The 21,015-nt window shown below is 51.6% G+C and overlaps 2 protein-coding genes across 11 annotated transcripts in view; one reads left to right on the forward strand and one right to left on the reverse strand.

Moving 5' to 3' along the window:
* ANXA9 (annexin A9) lies at positions 1 to 19,262 on the reverse strand. 10 transcript variants are annotated; one of them, XM_074390142.1, is made up of 16 exons: positions 19,147 to 19,262; positions 15,496 to 15,954; positions 14,814 to 14,892; positions 14,602 to 14,707; positions 14,287 to 14,507; positions 13,999 to 14,089; positions 13,763 to 13,859; positions 12,834 to 12,928; positions 12,538 to 12,651; positions 12,268 to 12,358; positions 9,189 to 9,268; positions 8,943 to 9,002; positions 7,682 to 7,766; positions 7,445 to 7,540; positions 7,289 to 7,347; positions 1 to 743 (listed from the first exon to the last, which is right to left on the reverse strand). In XM_074390142.1, the coding sequence occupies exons 6-16, from the start codon at positions 14,071 to 14,073 to the stop codon at positions 501 to 503; spliced, it is 1,095 nt and encodes a 364-aa protein (XP_074246243.1). In that variant the 5' UTR covers positions 14,074 to 14,089; positions 14,287 to 14,507; positions 14,602 to 14,707; positions 14,814 to 14,892; positions 15,496 to 15,954; positions 19,147 to 19,262; the 3' UTR covers positions 1 to 500. The 10 variants fall into 10 exon arrangements, 9 of the variants coding, with proteins under 9 accessions (XP_074246243.1, XP_074246242.1, XP_074246241.1 ...); XM_074390141.1 differs by lacking the exon at positions 14,287 to 14,507 and having other exon boundaries at positions 19,147 to 19,261; XM_074390140.1 differs by lacking the exons at positions 14,287 to 14,507; positions 14,814 to 14,892 and having other exon boundaries at positions 14,602 to 14,813; positions 19,147 to 19,261.
* Positions 18,161 to 21,015, forward strand: part of CERS2 (ceramide synthase 2) — a 14,117-nt gene continuing 11,262 nt past the window's right edge. The window contains exon 1 of the mRNA XM_074390132.1: positions 18,161 to 18,179. The gene's annotated coding sequence lies outside the window, so the exon portion shown is untranslated. The remainder of the gene's footprint in view (positions 18,180 to 21,015) is intronic.

Consider the following 21,015-nt stretch of genomic DNA (forward strand, 5'->3'; position numbering starts at 1 on the left):
TTCAAGTATCAGCGAGATGTTCTGGCCAGGGTACAGGAGGGATGAGTGAGGCAGAAACGATCAGAACTCATTTCCCCACACCCGAGAAGGAGCTGGATGACCCAGGTACGGATATAATTTTGAGATGAGGAAAATTAAGGGATTTTAAAGAAACCGTTCCAGCCTCAACAAGAAGCTGGAGCATGTGGTGCTCAGTGAGGGGTTATCCTATTTGGAGGCCCAGCAGGTCTCCTGCAGGTTCAGCCAAACGCGGAACTCTCAGATCCTCGCATGTCATGTGGGGTGAGGGCAGGGAAGTCTCACATGTCTTCAGCCCTGCACAAGGCCAGAAAGGCTGACCGGCAATCCCCTTTCACTGCATCCTGCAGACAAGGGAATTCAGTATTAGAAAGATCCACCCACACTATGGCCCAAGTACACTCTCCCCTTCTTTAGGCTGGTCCCTCACAGTTCATCTGGAAGGGAAGGGTCCTCCCTGGAGCTCAGAGTCCTGCACTACATTAACCAAAGACTCCTGGGTTTCTCCTGGCCAAACTATGCTCAGCTGTGTGCAGGGAGTGAGGGTGGAGGTGAGGAGTGATGGCCCTGGGGCTCCAGGCTAAGAAGTAGCCAAGTTTCACCTGGAGAGAAGAGTAAAGGGACTTCCCAAATTTCTTCTTGAACTCAGCTCTGATACTCAGAAGGTCGGTCTCACATCGAGAGGTAAGGATGCGAATCAGGACTTGGTCATTGGGCTCGGTTTCCTAGCAGGGGGAAGAAACAGATGGTGGGTAATTAGTGAGAGTCTCACTGAGAGAAGGGATTGAATGGCATGGAGGGTTCCTGTAGGGAGGGGGGCAAGGGCTAGGAGTATACGTTATACAGTATCTTGGACAAAAGTTATCTTCGTCCATCCTCGTGAAAGATGACACAGCAGGAAAGATCAGTCTCTGTGCAGGCAGCTTGAGTATTTATTTCTCTCCTTCCTTCCACATGTTTTTCCTGGCCCTGCCATTAGCTTAGAGCTGTGCACCTCCACAATTTGGTGGTGAGCAGCTCCAAAGACAGGTACACCAGGAAGGCTGGAAGAGACTTGGTGCGTATTATAAGACTGCCAGCAGGAAAACCAGGAACACTGTTTTAAACTTTCAAGTTAGTGAATATCCAAGGAGGATAAACCCGAGCTGCCGGGGCTCGGATAAGGATCAGGCGGTGTGACTTCTGGTTCTGATTCTGACCCAATAGGGCCATCTCTCGGGCTTGTCTCTGCCTGTCAGCTTCTCCATGCTGAACCCTTAGTGTTCAACGTTGCTCTTTTACCCCTGTACATGCAGCAGGCCTCCTGCTTTTTAGCTAAATAATGAAAGGTTCAGTTTAAAAATAACAGGCCGGGCGTGGTGGCTCACACCTGTAATCCCAGCACTTTGGGAGGTCGAGGCGGGCAGATCACGAGGTCAGGAGATCAAGACCATTCTTGATAACATGGTGAAACCCCGTCTCTACTAAACATACAAAAAATTAGCTGGGCGCGGTGGTGCACACCTGTAGTCCCGGCTACTTGGCAGGCTGAAGCAGGAGAATAGGTTGAACCTGGGAGGCAGAAGTTGTAGTGAGCCAAGATTGCACCATTGCACTCCAACCTGGGCAATAAGAGCAAAACTCTGTCCCCCACCACCTCCCCCCCAAAAAACAGGAAGAAAAAGAAAAGAAATAACAGGCCAAGTGTGGTGGCTCACGCCTGTAATCCGAGCAATTTGGGAGGCTGAGGTCAGGAGTTCAAGACCAGCCTGGCCAACATGGTGAAATCCCATCTCTACTGAAAATATAAAAATTAGCCAGGTGTGGTGGGGGGCATCTGTAATCCCAGCTACTCAGGAGGCTGAAGCAGGAGAATTGCTTGAATCCGGGAGGCGGAGCTTGCAGTGAGCTGAGATCACACCATTGCACTCCAGCCTGGGTGACAGAACAAGACTCTGTCTCAAAAAATAAATTAATTAATAAAATAACAGAGGTACAAGTTATCAAAATCCTGAATTATAATGGATTATACTAAATAATGTGTTGTTATGAAAGAGTTCTAATAAAAACTTTTAAGTGTAAAATTGCTGTTTTTTTTTTTTTTTCTGTGCACCAGTGTTGGCCACCAATTAATTTCCAATACCCTCATTTTCAGTTTCCTGAGTCACTCTGCTCACAAGACTCTTCGCAGAAATGCCTATAACACACACTTAGGTATCCCCACAGACCATAAACTCCTTTGACAAACAAAAGAAAATGAAGTAAAACAGGATGCTCCAATTCATTTGGACTCATTACCTGAGTGCCAGTGGGCCCAATGTCTACTAACTCCCAAGCACCTTTAGTTTTGTATTGTTGTAAAATTGCCAGTTGCTCCCCAGTGTCCATTCTTCTAACTCTTGTTACTCTAAATTATAGAACTGAGGCAAGAGTCACTCATTAACTGAATACTCTCGTTGTACAAGTACGCTTTTTCTCCCTCTGTCTCCCAGGTGGGAGTGCAGTGGTACGATCTCGGCTCACTGCAACCTCCACCTCCCGGGTTCGGGTGAGTCTCCTGCCTCAGCCTCCTGAGTAGCTGGGATGACAGGCGCCCGCCACCACACCCAGCTAGTTTTTGTATTTTTAGTAGAGATGGGGTTTCACTATGTTGCCCAAGCTGGTCTCAAACTCCTGACCTCATGCAAGCCACCCACCTGGGCCTCCCAAAGTGCTGAAATTACAAGCATGAGCCACCGAGGCCGGCCACAAGTACTCTTTACACCAAAGCTGTATTAAATATAATAATTTTTTTTTTTCTTTTTCTTTTTCTCCCTCTGTCACCCAGGCTGGAGTGCAGTGACGTGATCTCAGCTCACTGTAAACTTTACCTCCCGAGTTCAAGCGATTCTCCTGCCTCAGCCTCCTGAGTAGCTGGGACTACAGTGTGTACCACACACCCAGCTAATATTTTCATTTTTAGTACAGACAGGGTTTCCCCATGTTGGCCAGGCTGGTCTCAAACTGCTGACCTCAAGTGATCCACCTGCTTCAGCCTCCCAATGTGCTGGGATTACAGGACTGAGCTACTGTGCCTGGCCTTAAATATATATATATATATGTATATGTATATGTATATTTTATTTATTTTGAGATGGAGTCTTGCTCTGTCACCCAGGCTGGAGTGCAGTGGCGCGATCTCAGGTCACTGCAATCTCCACCTTGTAGGTTCAAGCAATTCTCTGTCTCAGCCTCTCGAGTAGTTGGGACTACAAGTGCACACCACCGTGCCTGGCTAATTATTGCATATTTATAGAGATGGGTTTTCACCATGTTGGTCAGGCTGGTCTTGAACTCCTGACCTCAGGTGATTCACCTGCCTCGGCCTCCCAAAGTGCTGGGATTACAGGTGTGAGCCACGGTGCCTGGCCTAATTATAATTACAATACTTAATCATATACTTGGCATTGCATATGGCCCCAGGATCTTCCCTAGGAGCATTCATTTTTACTGGAGATTGGTCCAAATTTGTCCTGAATCAGCCATTGCTGATTTTCTGAAGGTCGTTTTTCTGAATAAATATTCTTCACGATCTGTTTTCATATATCTACATATCCCTCATAAAATAATACAAAAAAAAAATACAGGCCAGGTACGGTGGCTCACACCTGTAAACCCAGCACTTTGGAATGCCAAGGCAGGTGGATCACCTGAGGTCAGGAGTTCAAGACTAGCCTGGCCAACATGATGAAACCCTGTCTCTACTAAAAATACAAAAATTGGCAGGACATGGTGGCAGGGGCCTGTAATCTCAGCTACTCAGGAGGCTGCGGCAGGAGAACCCGGGAGGCAGAGGTTGTAGTGAGCTGAGATTGTGCCATTGTAGTGCAGCCTGGGTAACAACAGCAAGACTCCGTCTCAAAAAGAAAAAAAAGAAAGGAAAAAAGAAGAAAGAAGTAGAATATGATTCAGGGCCGGGCACAGTGGCTCATGCCTGTAATCCCAGCACTTTGGGAGGCTGACATGGGCGGATCGCAACATCAGGAGTTCGAGACCAGCCTGGTCAATATGGTGAAACCCTGTCTTTACTAAAAAATACAAAAATTGCCCGGGCGCAGTGGCTCACGCCTGTAATCCCAGCACTTTGGGAGGCCAAGGCGGGTGAATCACGAGGTCAAGAGATCGAGACCATCCTGGTCAACATGGTGAAACCCCGTCTCTACTAAAAATACAAAAAATTAGCTGGGCATGGTGGTGCGTGCCTGTAATCCCAGTTACTCAGGAGGCTGAGGCAGGAGAATTGCCTGAACCCAGGAGGCGGAGGTTGCGGTGAGCCGAGATCGCGCCATTGCACTCCAGCCTGGGTAACAAGAGCGAAACTCTGTCTCAAACAAACAAACAAACAAACAAACAAAAAAAAAAAACAAAAATTAGTCAGGTGTGGTGGCGCATACCTGTAGTCCCTGCTACTTGGGAGGCTGAGGCAAGAGAATTGCTGGAACCTGGGAGGTGGAGTTGCAGAGAGTCAAGATCGGGCCACTGCACTCCAGTCTGGGCAACAGTGCGAAACTCCGTCTCAAAAAAATAAAAGAAAAAAATAAAAGATTCAGAATAATTGATGTATGTTATTTTCTGACTACTATTTCTTCCTTTTCTTCTTCTTTTGAGACAGTGTCTTGCTCTATCACCCAGGCTGAAGTGCAGTGGAATAATCATAGCTCAATGTAACTTTGAATTCCTGGGTTCAAGCAATCCTCCTACTACAACCTCCCAAGTAGTTGGTAGTAGAGGCACGTTCCACCATACCTGGCCAATTTTCTTTTTCTTTTTGTAGAGACGTGGTCTTGCTATGTCTCCTAGGCTGGTCTTGAACTCCTGACCTCAAGCGATCCTCCCACCTTGGCCTCCCTAAGTGCTGGGATTACAGGCAGGAGCCACCATGGTTGGCCCCTGACTACTACTTCTAAGATAAATCTCTCATCTTAACTCAACAGTGTGGGTCTTGGCTGGTTGTGGTGGCTCATGCCTGTAATCCCAGCCCTTTGGGAGGCCAAAGCAGGTGGATCATGAGGTCAGGAGTTCGAGACCAGCCAATATGATGAAACTCTGTCTCTAAAAAAATACAAAAATTAGCCGGGCGAGGTGGCACGTGCCTGTAATCCCAGCTACTTGGGATGCTGAGGCAAGAGAATCACTTGAATCTGGGAGGTGGAGGTTGCAGTGAGCTGAAATCACGACATTACACTCCAGCCTAGGCGACAGAGTGAGACTCCACCTCAAAAAAAAAAAAAAAAAAGCCTGGCAGAGGGGCTCACGGTTGTAATCCCAGCACTTTGGGAGGCTGAGGCGGGTGGATCACCTGGGGTCAGGAGTTCAAGACCAGCCTGACCAACACAGTGAAACTCCATCTCTACTAAAAATACAAAATTAGGCACGTTGGTGCATGCCTGTAATCCCAGCTACGCGGGAGGCTGAGGCAGAAGAATTGCTTGAACCTGGGAGGCAGAGGTTGCAGTGAGCTGAGATCATGTCATTGCACTCTAGTCTGGGCAACAAGAGTGAAACTCCACCTCAAAACAAAAGGAAAAAAAAAAAAAGTGTGGGTCTTGTAATCCAAATACACTACAAAATTATCTACTGCTGGGATAGTTTGTATTTATGACAGGAATTTAGACAGATAACTACAACTCTTCAAATGAATCAGTGTTGACTCATTACAATAACACAGGCTTTATTGGGCAATTATAATAATCTACCGTCAAGATAGAAATCTCTGGATGACAGAACAACTGCTTATATTCACTATCTTTTGGGCAACCATCGACATAGCACGACGGCTTCTCAACCAGTCTACAGAAAGCTATTCCAGCTGCCAAAATGATAACTACCTTTGTCTCCTCAAATTGTACATTTTCTCTGAGTGAACTTTTTATTTATTAAATTAATTAATTCATGGATCTATTTTGAGACAGAGTTTTGCTCTTGTTGCCCAGGCTGGAGTGCAATGGCACAATCTCGGCTCGCTGCAACCTCTGCTTCCTGGGTTCAAGTGATTCTCCTGCCTCAACCTCCTGAGTAGCTGGGATTACAGGCATGTGCTACCACGCCCAGCTAATTTTTGTATTTTTAGTACAGATAGGGTTTTACCATATTGGCCAGGCTGGTCTCGAACTCCTGACCTCAAGTGATCCATTCACCTCAGCCTCCCAAAGTGCTGTGATTTCAGACCTGAGCCGCCATGCCCCACCTGAACTTTTTATTTATAGGTTTTGAGGGACAGTTCTACTAACAGAAGACCTAATTCAATCAACAGAGACTGGATTCTCTTGGTGGAACTATTCAAGCCATGGTCGCCAATTTAAGTATGGATAATATGGGGTGATCACGGTGGCTCACGCCTGCAATCCCAGCACTTTGGGAGGCCGAGGCAGGTGGATCACCTGAGGTCAGGAGTTCAAGACCACGCTGACCAACATGGTGAAACCCTGTCTCTACTAAAAGTTAAAAAAATTAGCTGAGCACCACCCATTACAGGTGGGTGCCTGTAATCCCAGCTGCTTGGGAGGTGGAGGCAGGAGAATCGCTTGAACCCAGGAGGTGGAGGTTGCTGTGAGCTGAGCTTGTCCCACTGCAGTCCAGCCTGGGTGACAAGAGCAAAACTCTGTCTCAAAAAAAAAAAAAAAGATGGATAATGTGGAACAAAAAGCTGACCAGTGTGGAGAAAGGGGGCCTTGGGTGCTAAGAGCACTCATGGTATAGGCCACAAGGAGTGGACACAGGACTGTAAATGTCTTATATCATTAAGTGTTGTGTAGGGAGACCGTATGACTTACTAGCTGTGTGACCTCAAGCAAGGTACTTAACTTCTTTGTGCTTCAGTTTTTCCATCTATAAGATAAGGACGGATGCAGTTGTGAGGATTAACAAATGTGTGTGCCATGCTCAGGACAGGCCGTACACAATCAGCAGCTACGAAATGCCAGCCTTTGTCATTATTCTTGCTAGTGTGATCACCATCGCTCTGGCGACAACTGAACCTGGACAAGGCAGCGTCTCACAGAGCAGATTCATATCTCAATTTGGCCACCTAGACATTAACAAGGCCAAAATGTTAGTCTCAGGGCCGCTGAGAGTCAGCTAAGTTAGTTCTCACCACAGCTCATTCCTCCACCCCTGTGTAAGCCATAGTGCATAAGCCCTGGGAGGGAGAGGTTCAGACAGTGTATATGGGATGGTTACATTAGCAGCAACCTGAGGCTCCTCTCTCCTCCCCAGTTTCTGTTCTGGGGAGGGAAAGGAGTGCCCCTCTTACCTGGAGGGCTTGGTGAAGTTTGTCAGCAAAGTACAGCGGTGTGTTCTTGATCACCGAAGCTGGAAGCAAAGATGGGAAGGATGGAGGCTCACGACTAGGGCCACGATCTCCCATCCCAAGAGAGACTCACTCCACAAATCCTGCACAGTCCCCTACCTAGGCCGAGCAGAGCCGCCTGGGCATCTCCATGGAAACGGTTCTGGACAGCCTCCTCCAGCTCTTGCCCAGTGCTCCGCTGGTACTGATCAAACACTTGCGGTGTGTGTGGGAGGCAGTTAGAAAGATGAATGGGGGATTCATTGTAACAGGAAAGGGTGGCCCCTCCCCACCTTCCTCAGCCCAGACTCATCATTAGAGCAAGCTAGGGGACAAGACAAGATGGCTTGTGTGTACCTCGGATGAGGTGTTCAGGATTTCGTTGGGTAAAGAGTAGCACCCATGTCTTCTCTGTGCTGGGTCCTTCTGCCTGCTGCAGTGCCTGGGAGGGAGAACTGAGTCAGGATCACTGGTGGGGGCCTAGGGAGCCACGGGTGTGATGTTCCCAGAATCTATCACCATCATGATGGAAATGGGATTGAGGGTGGAAAATATTTGTCTTTTTTTTTTTTTTCTGAGACAGAATCTCATTCTGTCACCCAGGCTGGAGTGCAATGGCATGATCCCAGCTCACCACAACCTCCTCCTCCCAGGTTCAAGTGATTCTCCAGCCTCAGCCTCCGGAGTAGCTGGGATTATAGGCACTCACCATCATGCCTGGCTAATTTTTGTATTTTTAGTAGAGATAGGGTTTCGCCCTCTTGGCCAGGCTGGTTTCAAACTCCTGACCTCAAGTGATCCACCTGCCTCGACCTCCTAAATTACAGGTGTGAGCCACCACACCCAGCTGGAAAAGGTTATTTTGACCTGTAAACTAGGGGTGTGTGTGTGTGTGACAGAGAGAGAGTGAGATGGGGTCTCTGTCGCCCAGGCTGGAGTGCCGTGGCATGATCAGGACTCACCTCAGCCTCAATTTCCCAAGTTCAAGTGATCCTCCCACCTCATCCTCAGCCTCCTAGCTAGCTGGAACTACAGGTGCAGCTAATTTGAAAAAACACTTTCTAGAAACAGAGTCTCACTATGTTGCCTAGGCTGGTCTCTGACTCCTGGGCTCAAGTGACCCTCCTGTTTCAGCCTCCCAAAGTTCTGGGATTACAGGCATGAGTCACCATGCCTGGCCTACTAGTTGTTTTTATTTATGTGATGTCATTTTCTTTATTTTACTTTTTAAGAAAGAAATAAAGCGAAGGGAGGGGCTCTGCCCTTCCAGCCTCACAGCTCTAATCACTGATTTGGAAATATCCTGGTACCCAAGGTTAAATAATCCCCAAAAGGGTCTGAGGAAGCTTTCTGCCCCCAAATGCTCATGAGAGGAGAATCTGTCGGTCGTGAGCTCAGGAGTCAGAGGCTAGGTGGGAGAAAAAGTTTCAGCTATGATGATACCTGACACCTCAGCCCCCCATCACATCACTAAGAACTCCCTCTCCCAGGCAGGTATTTGCCTCTCCCAGGCAGGGTTTGCAGGACAAATGGGCATGTAGGTCACTGGCTCTAAGATACGGTGGAGGAAGGCAATTTACATGCATGGCGGCTGTGCACTCCTAAACCCCCTGCTCACCTGGACATCTTGTTCTGCCAGATTATAGTCAATGATTCCAGAGTAGCTGTCACGGCCCCCCTAGGAGGAGAAACTGTTCTTAGAAGGCTCTTGGAAGGGCATCTTTTTATCTCCAGAACAACAAGCAAAGCCTGGTCTCTCCCAAAGTCTCCTCTTGTCCATTACAGGACAGCAACGCTCCCTGCTCCGGCGCGTCTCTTTGGCTACTGAATGTGACTCCCTTCCTTGCAGGCCAGTCCTCCTCACCTTGGCCAGGGCCAGGAGCAGGTCCCGCAAGATGCCACTGCTCTCAGATGTGATGTCATCCACGGCCTCCACCTGGAAATCTGGGGTGGGGTAAGGAGCGCTCTGAGTCCTCCTGAGTTTTCCTAGCGTAGATATTCCCAGGACCTGCCGAACGCCTGACCCACTATGCACCCCCAGCCCTGCTAGGCCCGGCCTGGAGTAGCTTCACGGCTGCTACTTCCCAGGATGTAAGGCGCAAGTAACATCACAGCCACCTGAAAACGTCTCTGAGCTGTAAGGTGTGTGGTGGCTTCATCCCCAACCTGCTGGGCAGGAGGCAACCATTATTAGAGGTGGGGCCAGGCAGTGAAGAAGGGCTAGGGAAACCTGTATTATAACACAAGATGGCTAGGACCCGGCATCCCCGTTGGAGGTAAGGAAAAATGATATGAGGCCGGGTGCAGTGGCTCACACCTTTAATACCAGCACTTTGGGAGACTGCTGTGGGTGGTCACCTGAGGAGTTCAAGACCAGCCTGGCCAACGTGGCAAAACCTTGTGTCTTCTAAAAATACAAAAGTTAGCCGGGGGTGGTGGCAGGCAGCTACTTGGGAGGCTGAGGCAGGAGAATCACTTGAACCCAGGAGGCAGAGTTTGCAGCGAGCCAAGATTGTACCATTGTACTACAGTCTAGGTGACAAGAGTGAAACTAGGTCTCAAAAAAAAAAAAAAAGAAAAAGAGGGCTGGGCGCGGTGGCTCAAGCCTGTAATCCCAGCACTTTGGGAGGCCGAGGCGGGTGGATCACGAGGTTGAGAGATCGAGACCGTCCTGGTCAACATGGTGAAACCCCGTCTCTACTAAAAATACAAAAAACTAGCTGGGCGTGGTGGCGCGTGCCTGTAATCCCAGCTACTCAGGAGGCTGAGGCAGGAGAATTGCCTGAGCCCAGGAGGCGGAGGTTGCGGTGAGCCGAGATCGCGCCATTGCACTCCAGCCTGGGTAACAAGAGCGAAACTCCGTCTCAAAAAAAAAAAAGAAAAAGAAAAAGAAAAAGGAGGGGAAAAGAGCAGGAAAGGGAGAAAAGGAAGTAGAAGAGAGAAACAGATGCAAGAAGGAAGGAGGGTAGGAGAGGGATTAAGAACACAGGCCACAGCTGGGGTGGCGGCTCGTGCCTGTGATCCCAGCACTTTGCAACACCGAGGAAGGAGGATGGCTTGAGCCCAGAAGTTTGAGACCAGCCTGGACAACACAGCAAAACCCATCTCTACAAAAAATACAAGAATAGCTGGGCATGGTGGTGGCACACCTGTGGTCGCAGCTGCTTCGGAGGCTGAGGTGGGAGGATTGAGCCCAGGAGGGTCAGAGCTACAGGGAGCCACAATCACATCACTCACAGTCTGGGCTACAGGGCAAGATGTTGTCTCAAAAGAAGAATGTAGGCCAAGATTACACATCAGAGGAAAATTAGAAAGCAAGACAACGTGGTGAGGGTGGGGAAGGGGTGGTGAGATGAGGATGGGAAGAAGCCACAAATTAGTGGGGGAGACACTTGCAGCCAAGCAAGGACAGCCATCAGGGGCACGAGAGGTGACACCCATGACTCAGAGGGCAGGTTCCCATCTTTCCCCCAGGCTGCGGCAAGGCTGGGCTCAGCTTGGAATGTGGTGTGATGACAGGGACGGCAAGGGGCTGGGAAGGTGACATGAATACCTTTGGGACTATCACTTTGGAATCTGCCTTGGAGGGAGCTCCAGATTAAGATGGTTAATCATTGCTTCTCTCTTTTTATATGTGTGTGTGTGTGTGTGTGTGTGTGTGAGAGAGAGAGAGAGAGAGAGAGAGACAGAGACAGAGAGAGAGAGAGAGAGAGAGACATACTCTCACTCCTGTCACCCATGCTATTGCAATGGCAATAGCATGATCTCAGCTCACCATGGCCTCAACTTCCCAAGCTCAGTTCAGGTGATCCTCCCACCTCAACCTCCTGAGTAGCTGGGACCACAGGCATGCACCACCATGCCCAGCTGTTTTTTTTTGTTTTTTTTTTTTAGCACTAATGGGGTTTTTCTATGTTGCCCAGGCTGGTCTTGAACCCCTGGGTTCAAGCAACCCGCCTACCTCAGTCTCCCAAAGTGTTTGGATTACAGGCATGAGCCACTGTGCCTGGCCTGCTTGGTTTTTGTTTTTGTTTTCGTTTTTTTTTGAGATAGAGTTTCACTCTTGTTGCCCAGGCTGGAGGACAATGGCATGATCTCAGCTCACCGCAACTGCCCGTCTGTCTGCCATCCTAATGACATGGCCGGTCTCAGAGTAGACTCCCAATTTCCTGTCTCCTGGGTTCAAGTGATTCTCCTTCCCCAGCCTCCCAAGTAGCTGGGATTACAGGCATGTGCCATCACACCTGGCTAATTTTTTGTATTTTTAGTAAAGACGGGGTTTCTCCGTGTTGGTCAGGCTGGTGTCGAACTCCCGACCTTAGGTGATCTGCCCACGTTGGCCTCCCAAAGTGCTGGGATTACAGGTGTGAGCCTCCATGCCCAGCCGTGCTGCTGCTGCTGCTGCTTTTTTTTTTTTTTTTTTTTTTTTGAGATGGAGTCTTGCTCTGTAGCCCAGGCTGGAGTGCAGTGGCGTGATCTCAGTTCACTGCAACCTCCACCTCCCAGGTCCTGATTCAAGCAATTCTCCTGCCTCAGCCTCCCAAGTAGCTGGGATTACAGGCACAAGCCACCAGGCCCAGCTAATTTTTGTATTTTTTAGTAGAGACGGTGTTTCACCATGTCGGCCGGTCTAGTCTTGAACTCCTGACCTCATGATCCACTGGCCTCGGCCTCCCAAAGTGCTGGGATTACAGGCATGAGCCTCCACGCCCAGTTTTGCTTCTCTTTTTTTTTAATGATCTCGAGTCCTCCAGAGGGTTTGTCACCCCAGTTCACTGGCTCTCTCCCCTCGGGAGCACCGGTTGGGGAAGGAGGAAAGACCACAAGGGGATGGAACTTAGGAGGCCAGGTTGCCAGATAGCTCACCTATGGGGAGTGCAGGAGAGGAGAGGCCGCCTACAGACCCTGCTCCGCACCGGGGGCCCCTCCCTCCGTGTTCCTACCGTGTCTGTAGACTGCCAGGCACTCCTGCAGCTGGGCTGGGGTTCGGGTGGCAAGAATTTCCATGGCCACATCCACAGCAGAATTTGAAGCCTACAGGAAATTGGGAGTCGACTCTGAGACCGGCCAGGTCCTTCGAATGGCAGACAGACGGGCAGACGCTGGCCGCTTCTCCTTCTAAGGGACAATATGGGATGACGAGAAGGGGACTCTGGAGCGGGCGAAGCTTTCTCCCATCCCCAGACACCCCAGCAAGTCTCCCCTCCTGCTACCTTCAGCACTGTCCTCAATTCCTGGGCGTCAAACTGGGCTGCGGGCTGCAGCAGAGCCACCACGATCCTCTCCAGGTTGCCAGAAAGCGCTGCCTGTAGGGACTTCAGCAGGTCCTACAATCGATTGTCCCCACAGCAGGGGCACGAGGGTGAGGGGCAGGAGCCCAGAAGCGTGGGGAGGTTTGGTTTGGGAAGATTGGGCTGGGTTTCATCCCCTGTGGCTGTTGCCGTCTCGCGAGTCCTCCAGGGGGTCTCCCACCCCAGTCCACTGCTGTGGGAGGTCAGCGTGGTCTCACCTGTTGGGTGCGCTCCTGGAAAGCTCGAGAGATGAGCTGCCTTTGCTCTCTGCTCCGGTTGGTCAGCACCTCGACAATGGCACAGCAGTCCACACCTGAACCGAGATGAGGGCTGGCTGTGAGCAGGGTCTTTGTGTTTGAGATGGAGTCTCGCTCTGCTGCCAGACTGGAGTGCAGGGCGCGATCTCGGCTCACGGCAACCTCTGCCTCCCGGGTTCAAGCGATTCTCTGCCTCACCTCCCAAGTAGCCGGGACTACAGGCGCACGCCACAACGCCTGGCTAATTTTTGTATTTTTAGTAGAGATGGGGTTTCACCATGTTGGCCAGGATGGTCTCTGTCTCTTGACCTCTTGACCCGCCCGCCTTGGCCTCCTAAAATGCTGGGATTACAGGTGTGAGCCACCGTGCCCGGCCCAGCAGGACCTTTACATAGTTGGGATGCCCCTACTCCCTGGAGGAGGGAAGGAGCTCCAGGAAAAGGGTTAGGAAGGAAAGGAGCATCAGCTATTTCACCCCCTTCCATTTGATCTCAAAAGAAGTTGCAAATAAAATGCCAAAACAGCATGCAAATCTGACCCAGACCAGGGCAAAGGTGGCCTGGTGGGGTGGTAAGAAAAAATGATTTGGGGGGATTGGTTGACCTAGATGAGAATCCCGGTTCTGTCATTACGAGCTGAGCCACCTTGGGCAAGCCTCCTCATCTCCCTGAGGCCCAGTTTCCTCATCTGGAAAATGCAAATAATAAGCCTTGCCTTACAGGGCTGTTGTGAAGATGGGTATGACACACCTACTGCAGTGCCTGGCACGAAAGAATGAAGGCCATCCACGAACGTTTCCCCAGCATGGCTAGTTCCTCCCTCCTGGGTCCTCCGTGGTCTACAGAGTGGCTCTAAAAGGCAGCCTCAAGTGCGGAGGGGAAGGGGCTCACCTTGGCCGGTAATGGCCCTCAGCAGCCTCTGCACATCCTTGTCCACGCTGAAGCTCAGGAAGGTCCTGAGGGTGCCCAGGGTCCCCCACGCTGCAGTCTGTGGGAGCACGGGGCGGTTGGCAGGGGCCAGGCTGCCCACCCCCTCTCAGGGCCTGTGCTCTACTTCCTGCCTCCCATCCTCTCACAGCTGGAGCTGAGATGTTAAAAGTGACGTCTAAAATCTCAACAGCACCTACCTTGCTGGCCAGGCCCAGGTGGCTGAGGATCTCCTGGGTGACGGATGGTGCCATCTTACTGCCATTCACAGACATGCTGCTACTGGCTGTCCTGGGGAAGGAACAGGAACCCACAGAGCTGAATTCCCCAGCCCTTTGTGGACTCCTTATGACCGCCCCCCGCCCCCCCAGACCTTGGAGCCTGGGTTCCAGTCACTTCTTTCCCTTGCTGCAGAAAAAAAGATCATCCTGCTTAGGCTTGGAGCCAGAACTGGAGCTGAAATGGTGGGGTAAGAGGGGGGCCCCCACCTTCCCCAGCTCTCTCCGTTCCTTTAGGAAGTGGGGATTGATGTGGGATGCTCCTGGACCAGGCGCCAGCCCTCCCCGACGCCAGGGTCAGCACCAAGGCTCCTCAGGTCTTGGTCTGGGGTAGATGCCCCACTTCTGAGGTCTTTGACCCTCCTTCTCGGGCCTGGCTGGGGTCTTCCGGGGCAGTGTAGGGGGGCTGAGGTGAGTTGGCAGGATGAAGCCTGCAGAGCGGGAGACAACTCCAAATAGCATCTTCCCCGACCCGCAGCCCCAGGTGACAGGCCGAGCTCACGTCCCGCCAGCACGACTGCCTACCTGCTCGGCGGCCTCTCACCCTCGGAGCCGGGGGCCGGAATCTCGAGGTCAGCAGGTGCAATCTCTGCGCTGATGTGAGCAAGCGTTCTCGAAAGTACATGGATTCCTGGACGGGACGGGAGGCGCTCTCGGGTTGGAAGAGGAAAGCTCATTCTTCCCTCTCCCAAGCAGTCGACTGGTCTCCGGGACGGGGGCGCAGGCCTAGTGCTGACCTAGAGGTGCGAGGGGCGAGGTGGGTGTCCTTGTCGTGGGCTGGTGGCTCGCCTGTGAGAGGACCAGCTCCGGGGTGGCCTGGTAGAGGAAAGGGGGGCGTGTGCAGCCTAGGCTGAACAGCCAGTCAGAGGACCTCGCTCAGGGACCAACCCAGCTGCTGTCTGGCTCTGGCCCCTCCCCGACGTGGGAGAGGAACGGGAGAGTCCCACGTGCAGACGCCTTCCTGCCCATCATCTCTTTTCCCAGGAACTGGGTCTCAACCCACGTGGGTAAACTCCGCTCAGCCTCACAGCGGCTCAGCCTCACACACAGGCGGCTTTGTGCACCGCCTTCCCTGGCAGGTCCAGGTGGGACCACAGAGGCCTAGTCACAAGGTCCGGCTTCTGACCTGGCTCTGCCCCTGGCTCCAGCTCCCTGGGGGGCAGGTCAGACAGGCTGCAGGCTGGTTTCAAGGCTGATAGGGAAAAACCTGTCGGGGCACATACCAGCAGCGCACCCCAGCCTGCACCCCAGAGGGGGTCCCAGCCCAGAAACTCCCTTGACTGCTGCCTTATTAGAGCCAGCCAGCCTGGGTGGAGAGGGCCCGGGGACTGTTGATATCTGTGGAGAAGGAAGGGCCCAAGTATTTGGGGGTGGAAGCTGAGGAACAGAGTCAAGAGAGAAAAATGCAAAGGGTGTTACCTTCAGAGGGAAGCGCTGCGCTCCCAAAAGGCAACAGGGAGATGGGGGAGGCTCCCTGGCCTGGTTTCTTAGATTCCTTCTGTTGCCTTCCGCAGCCGGGGCCCTTTGGCTGTTTTAGCTGCAACCGCAGCAGCTGGGCTTGAGGCTGTCTGTGCGCAGAGCAGCAGGTGAACAGCCCTGCCGAGCCCCGGCGCCCCCACGCAGCAGCTGCTCCGGCCTCACAGCTGGCTCCCTTGGGTCTGAACCCAGTCTCCTTCCTGCCTCTCTGGAGGGTCACGGAAGCTAGAGGCCTGCCTCCACTCCTCTGCCTCCCTCCCAACCTAGGAAGGACTCCGCTGGGATTCCTGTATCCCTGGAGGAGGGACTGCAGCGGCTCCGGCACACTGAGTAGACCAGGCTGGAGGACACGACACGAAGGGACATGTCTGCGGTGGTGATCACGGCGCCTCACTTTCTCTCCTGTTGAAGTGGAAAACATGCACCTGTGTCAGAACTGGAGACTGAAGGTTCAATCCCCGGCTCTGCCATCTATGTTCTGGAAGCTTTGCTAGTCCTTCAGCTTTCTAAATGAGAGAGACGGAGGCGGTGGAACATGCTGGCGCCTCCGAGGACAGGTTTCCTGGGATGATTAAATGAAGTAATGTGACCTCTAGAGAAACACCACCTCCTCCCCCAAAGCTACTGAACTAATAATGCAAAATAAAAATATAAAAATGGGGTAATATGTGCAATTGCGTGTGGTCGAGAAAAGTGCCTTGTAAATTAGGGTTTTTAGATTAAATAGAGAAAAATACAAGACATGCAGCTCAATTAGAATTTCACATAAATGAGGAATCATTTGTTGGTACAAGTATGACCCAAATATTTCATGAAATATACTTTTTTTTTTTTTTTTTTTTGAGACGGAGTTTCACTCTTGTTACCCAGGCTGGAGTGCAATGGCGCGATCTCAGCTCACCACAACTTCCGTCTCCTGGGTTCAAGCAATTCTCCTGCCTCAGCCTCCTGAGTAACTGGAATTACAGGCACGTGCCACCATGCCCAGCTAATTTTTTTGTATTTTTAGTAGAGACGGGGTTTCACCATGTTGACCAGGATGGTCTCGATCTCTCGACCTCGTGATCCACCCGCCTCGGCCTCCCAAAGTGCTGGGATTACAGGCTTGAGCCACCGCGCCCGGCCTGCTTTTTTTTTTTTTTTTTTTTTTTTGAGACAGAGTCTCACTCACTTTGTTGCCCAGGCTGGAATGTAGTGGTGCTATCTCGGCTCACTGCAACCTACACCTCTAGGGTTCAAGTGATTCTTCTGCCTCAGCCTCCTGAGTAGTTGGGATTATAGGTGTCTGCTACCATGCCTGGCTGATTTTTGCATTTTTAGTGGAGACGGGGTTTCATCATGTTGGTCAGGCTGGTCTCAAATTTCAGACCTCAGGTGATCTGCCCACCTCGGCCTCCCAAAGTGCTGGGATTACAGGTGTGAGCCACCTCCTGTAATTATTACTTTTTGTTTATCTGAAATTATAGTTTACAGTGTGCCCTGACAACCCAAAAATGGGACTCAGTCTCAGCGTGCGTGGTGGGTGAAAACAAAGCGTCTGGAGCCAGGATTCTCAGAGGCGAGATTCTGGTCTTCTGTGTGACCTTGGGCAACTACCTGAACCTTTCTGTGCTCACATTCCTCATCAACAGACACACAGTGATGTTCGCGTTGTAGGTTGTTGTGAGAAATAAGTACAGTGCATATAAAGCACTTAGAAGAGTTGTGGGCACAGCGCCGTTAAGTGGAAATGTCACAATGTTAACTAATATAACAGTAAGCATTGTGATACGGTAACTGTTACTGTTGTTGCTACTTAACCTCTCTGAGAAGTCAGATCTTGGCTCCCTTCTGAAACTTTGCTTGCCAATCCCAAAATGGCCACAAGAGGGCGCGCGCAGCCCCTGAGCGTCTGGGGCCCCCTAGTGGTCCCTTGAGGTCTCTGGCTCCAGCCCCACCTACCAGGGGGCGGTCTCAGCCCACGTGGGAAGTGCAGCCTCCTGAGGACGCCAGGTTCCTGGGTGGCCCTGGCATGCGAGTAGCATCAGGGGAAGAGCCTCAGGTAGATCTTACGCAGGGGAGCCGCCGAGGCTGACCTCGGACACGTGCGGGAGACTGGGTGACCGCACTTAGGCTGGGTAGCCATGGGAGGCTGCTCAGCAGCTGGGGACCCCCGGCCCTCGGCTTTCTGTACCTGGCTACCTTCCCTGCAGACTTAAGGGGAACTGAAGGAACCGTGAGGCCTCCTGCTTCCCCCGCGCCAAACGTCTCCAGGGGACTCCCGGCCAATCCGCCAGGCTGAACTCTGACTTTGGAAAGGCCGGCAGAAGCTCGGTCACGTGGCAGAAGCGAAGTCCCTGCTTGTGAGGAGTGTGTGTGTGTGTGTGTGTGTGTGTGATGCCTTCACGGTCGCTGCACGGAAGCCTGGTGCAAGCGCGCTGCTCTCCCTGGGTGCTGTTTTGTTCAACTTCAGGGCCAGACTGCAGCTGCTGTCAGACGTACGGATCACCTTCCACCCCCATGCGGTACATTTTAGAACTGGAGAGTTGGAGGAAATCTTAGAGAAGATCTCATCTACCACCCTTTCATGACTGACTCAAGGAGGCCGAGTGACTTCCCAAGGCCGCAGAGTTGGAACCGGCATCCAGGTTTCTCAACTGCCGCTCGGTGTTTTCTTCATCCCTCGGTGTGGGCAAAGCGGATTTGGGCTCCCTCTTAGCGGAATACAGGGGAAAGGCAGCCAGCCACATACAGTGCCTCCGCTGCGTGCCCGGTCCACCTCTTCAGCGCCCAAGTCCTACATTGCTTTCATTGATTTATTTGTTTAGTTATCTATTGAGACCGAGTCTCACTCTGTCGCCCAGGCTGGAGTGCAGTGGTGTGATCTCGGCTCACTGTAACCTCTGTCTCCCGGGTTCACGTGATTCTCCTGCCTCAGCCTCCCAAGTAGTTGGGATTACAGGCACCCACCACCATGCCCAGCTAATTTTTGTATTTTTAGTAGAGACAGGGTTTCACCATGTTGGCCAGGCTGGTCTCAAACTCCTGACCTCAGGTGATCCACCCACCTCGGCCTCCCAAAGTGCTGGGATTATAGGGGTAAGCCACTGCACCCGGCCTTTTATTTATTTTTGAGACAGAGTCTCGTTCTGTCACCCAGGCTGGAGTGCAGTGGCGCGATCTCGGCTCACTGCAACCTCCCCCTCCTGGGTTCAAGCGATCCTCCTGCCTCAGCTTCCCAAGTAGCTGGGACAGGCATGCGTCCCCATGCCCAGCTAATTTTTGTATTTTTAGTAGAGACGGGGTTTCACCACATTGGCCAGGCTAGTCTTGAACTCCTTACCTCAGGTGATCCACCCACCTTGGCCTCCCAAAGTGCTGGGATTACAGGCGTGAGTCATCGTGCCCGGTCCCTACATTGCTTTTCTGCAAATACTTTCCATTGCCTGATTTCAGAATACATAGAAACTCCTCTTGGCTATTTTACCTCTTGTTAGGAAATGTTTCCTCCCTGCAACTCCTGGCCCCTGAATCTCTCTTAGGCACTAGCCAGGCTCGGCTTCTTAGCCAAATAGGCTTCAGTGTTAACAGTCCCACCTGACCTGATAAACCCACCTTCCACATTTGGGCTCCACGCATGTTTGCTCATCTGCGAAACCTGGTCAGATATCTGCACTCTGGGCTGAAGGCCTGGAGATGGCCTGTCCTCTCCTTGGGACACCTCAGCAGCCCATACAGAGGAAGTGAGTCACTGCAAGGCAGGCAGGACTTGGGGCACTGTGGGCGTGGCCGTGCCAGCCTGGGCGTCGGGGGATGGGTTGGAAGGGTGGCGATCACAGTCGCTGGTCCAGCCAGGGCAAGTGGTGTGTGTGCTCCCCAAGCATGTCGGCAGGGCTGGTGGCATCATCCCAGTGCTGGCGGAGGCCCAGTTTCCCCATCTCCATCCACCTTCTCCTTTGTCCCCCGGGGGAGGAGTATACCCTCTTATCTTTATTTCTCAGGCCCCGGTTATCCAACTTCAGCCCCAGGACTTCCCCTCCCCTCTGTTATCTTAAAAAAAAAAAAAAAAAAAATTAGCCAGTCTTCAGTCCTCCTGAGGAAGCATTTGGAGAGTCTGGTGGGAACTACAGGAAAGCCTGGCACTTAGGAAAACCACCTAAGAAAGGGATTCAAAACTAAAAGAAGGAAGATGAGTAGGATGAAGGTGTGGAGAGTGTTAGAGACCCAAAGGAGAGCTGGGGCCCAAAGAGGAGCCCCTGGAACTGTGCTGGAAAAAAAGGTGTGTAGGTGTGTAGCAGATAAGGACTCTGGGGAGGGCACTGAAGAAACGAAGAGGGCACTTTGGCATTGAAGGCTGAGGGAGGAGAGTTACAAAGGGGTAGAAAGAGACAACTGGCCTTCAAGTTGGCTCACGCCTGTAATCTCAGCACTTTGGGAGGCCAAGGCGGGCAGAGTGCCTGAGCTCAGGAGTTTGAGACCAGCCTGGGCAACACGGTGAAACTCTGTCTCTACTAAAAAATTAGCCCGGTGTGGTGGTGCATATGCCTGTAATCCCGGCTGCTCGGGAGGCTGAGGCAGGAGGATTGCTTGAACCCAGGAGGCAGAGGTTGCAGCGAGCCGAGATTGTGCCACTGCACTCCAGCCTGGGCGAGACTCCGTCTCAAAACAAAAACAAAACAAAATCAAGAAAGGCCAAGGCGGGCGGATCACTTGAGCTCAGGGGTTCATGAAGAGCCTGAGCAACATGGTGAAATCTTGTGTCTCTATCAAAAATACAAAAATGAGCCCGGTGTGGTGGCACCACCTGTGGTCACTGCTACTTGGGAGGCTGAGGGGGGAGGATTGCTTGAGCCCAGAAGGTCGAGGCTGCAGTGAGAGTGAGACCCAGTCTCCAAAAGAAGAAAGGAAAGAAAAGAAAGATAAGACAGAAGATCCGCTAATAAGGGAAGGAGGAGAAAACATGGCTGGAGGGGTTGCTGGAAATTGGGAAATCAGTCAAGGGAAGAGCCAGGAGAAGCCCTGGGAGCTGGTTAGGGACTGTGACTCTCTTTGCTCCCATGGTGTGCCTGGGTTGCAGGTCCCCAAGAAAAGAGCAGCTGAACAAACAGGTGAGTTGGTCAGTCTCTGCCTCCCTACCCTCCAGAAAGATCCTGAGGTGAGGGATGAGCCCCCTAGCTGGATTCGTGGGGGTCACACTCCTTCCTACAGGATTTTACCAGATAAACCGAGCTACTGTCAGAGGCTCAGACTGCGGCAGCATAAAAAAGGCAACACTTTCTCAAGGTAAGAAATTTGATGAAGGTACCTCTCCACGGAGTAAGCCGCAGCTCTCCCTGTATGTGAGCCCACAGATACACCTTAGTCAACATTCGTTCAGGTTAAGAGCTAAGGCCAGCTTTCTAGGAAAAACATGTTGCATCTTCCTGAAACATTCATTTTTACCACACTATTCAAGGGGAAAACACTTATAAAAAAATTTAAAAG

This window comes from Saimiri boliviensis, chromosome 19 (assembly GCF_048565385.1).
Source record: "Saimiri boliviensis isolate mSaiBol1 chromosome 19, mSaiBol1.pri, whole genome shotgun sequence".
Taxonomy (NCBI): Eukaryota; Metazoa; Chordata; class Mammalia; order Primates; family Cebidae; genus Saimiri; species Saimiri boliviensis.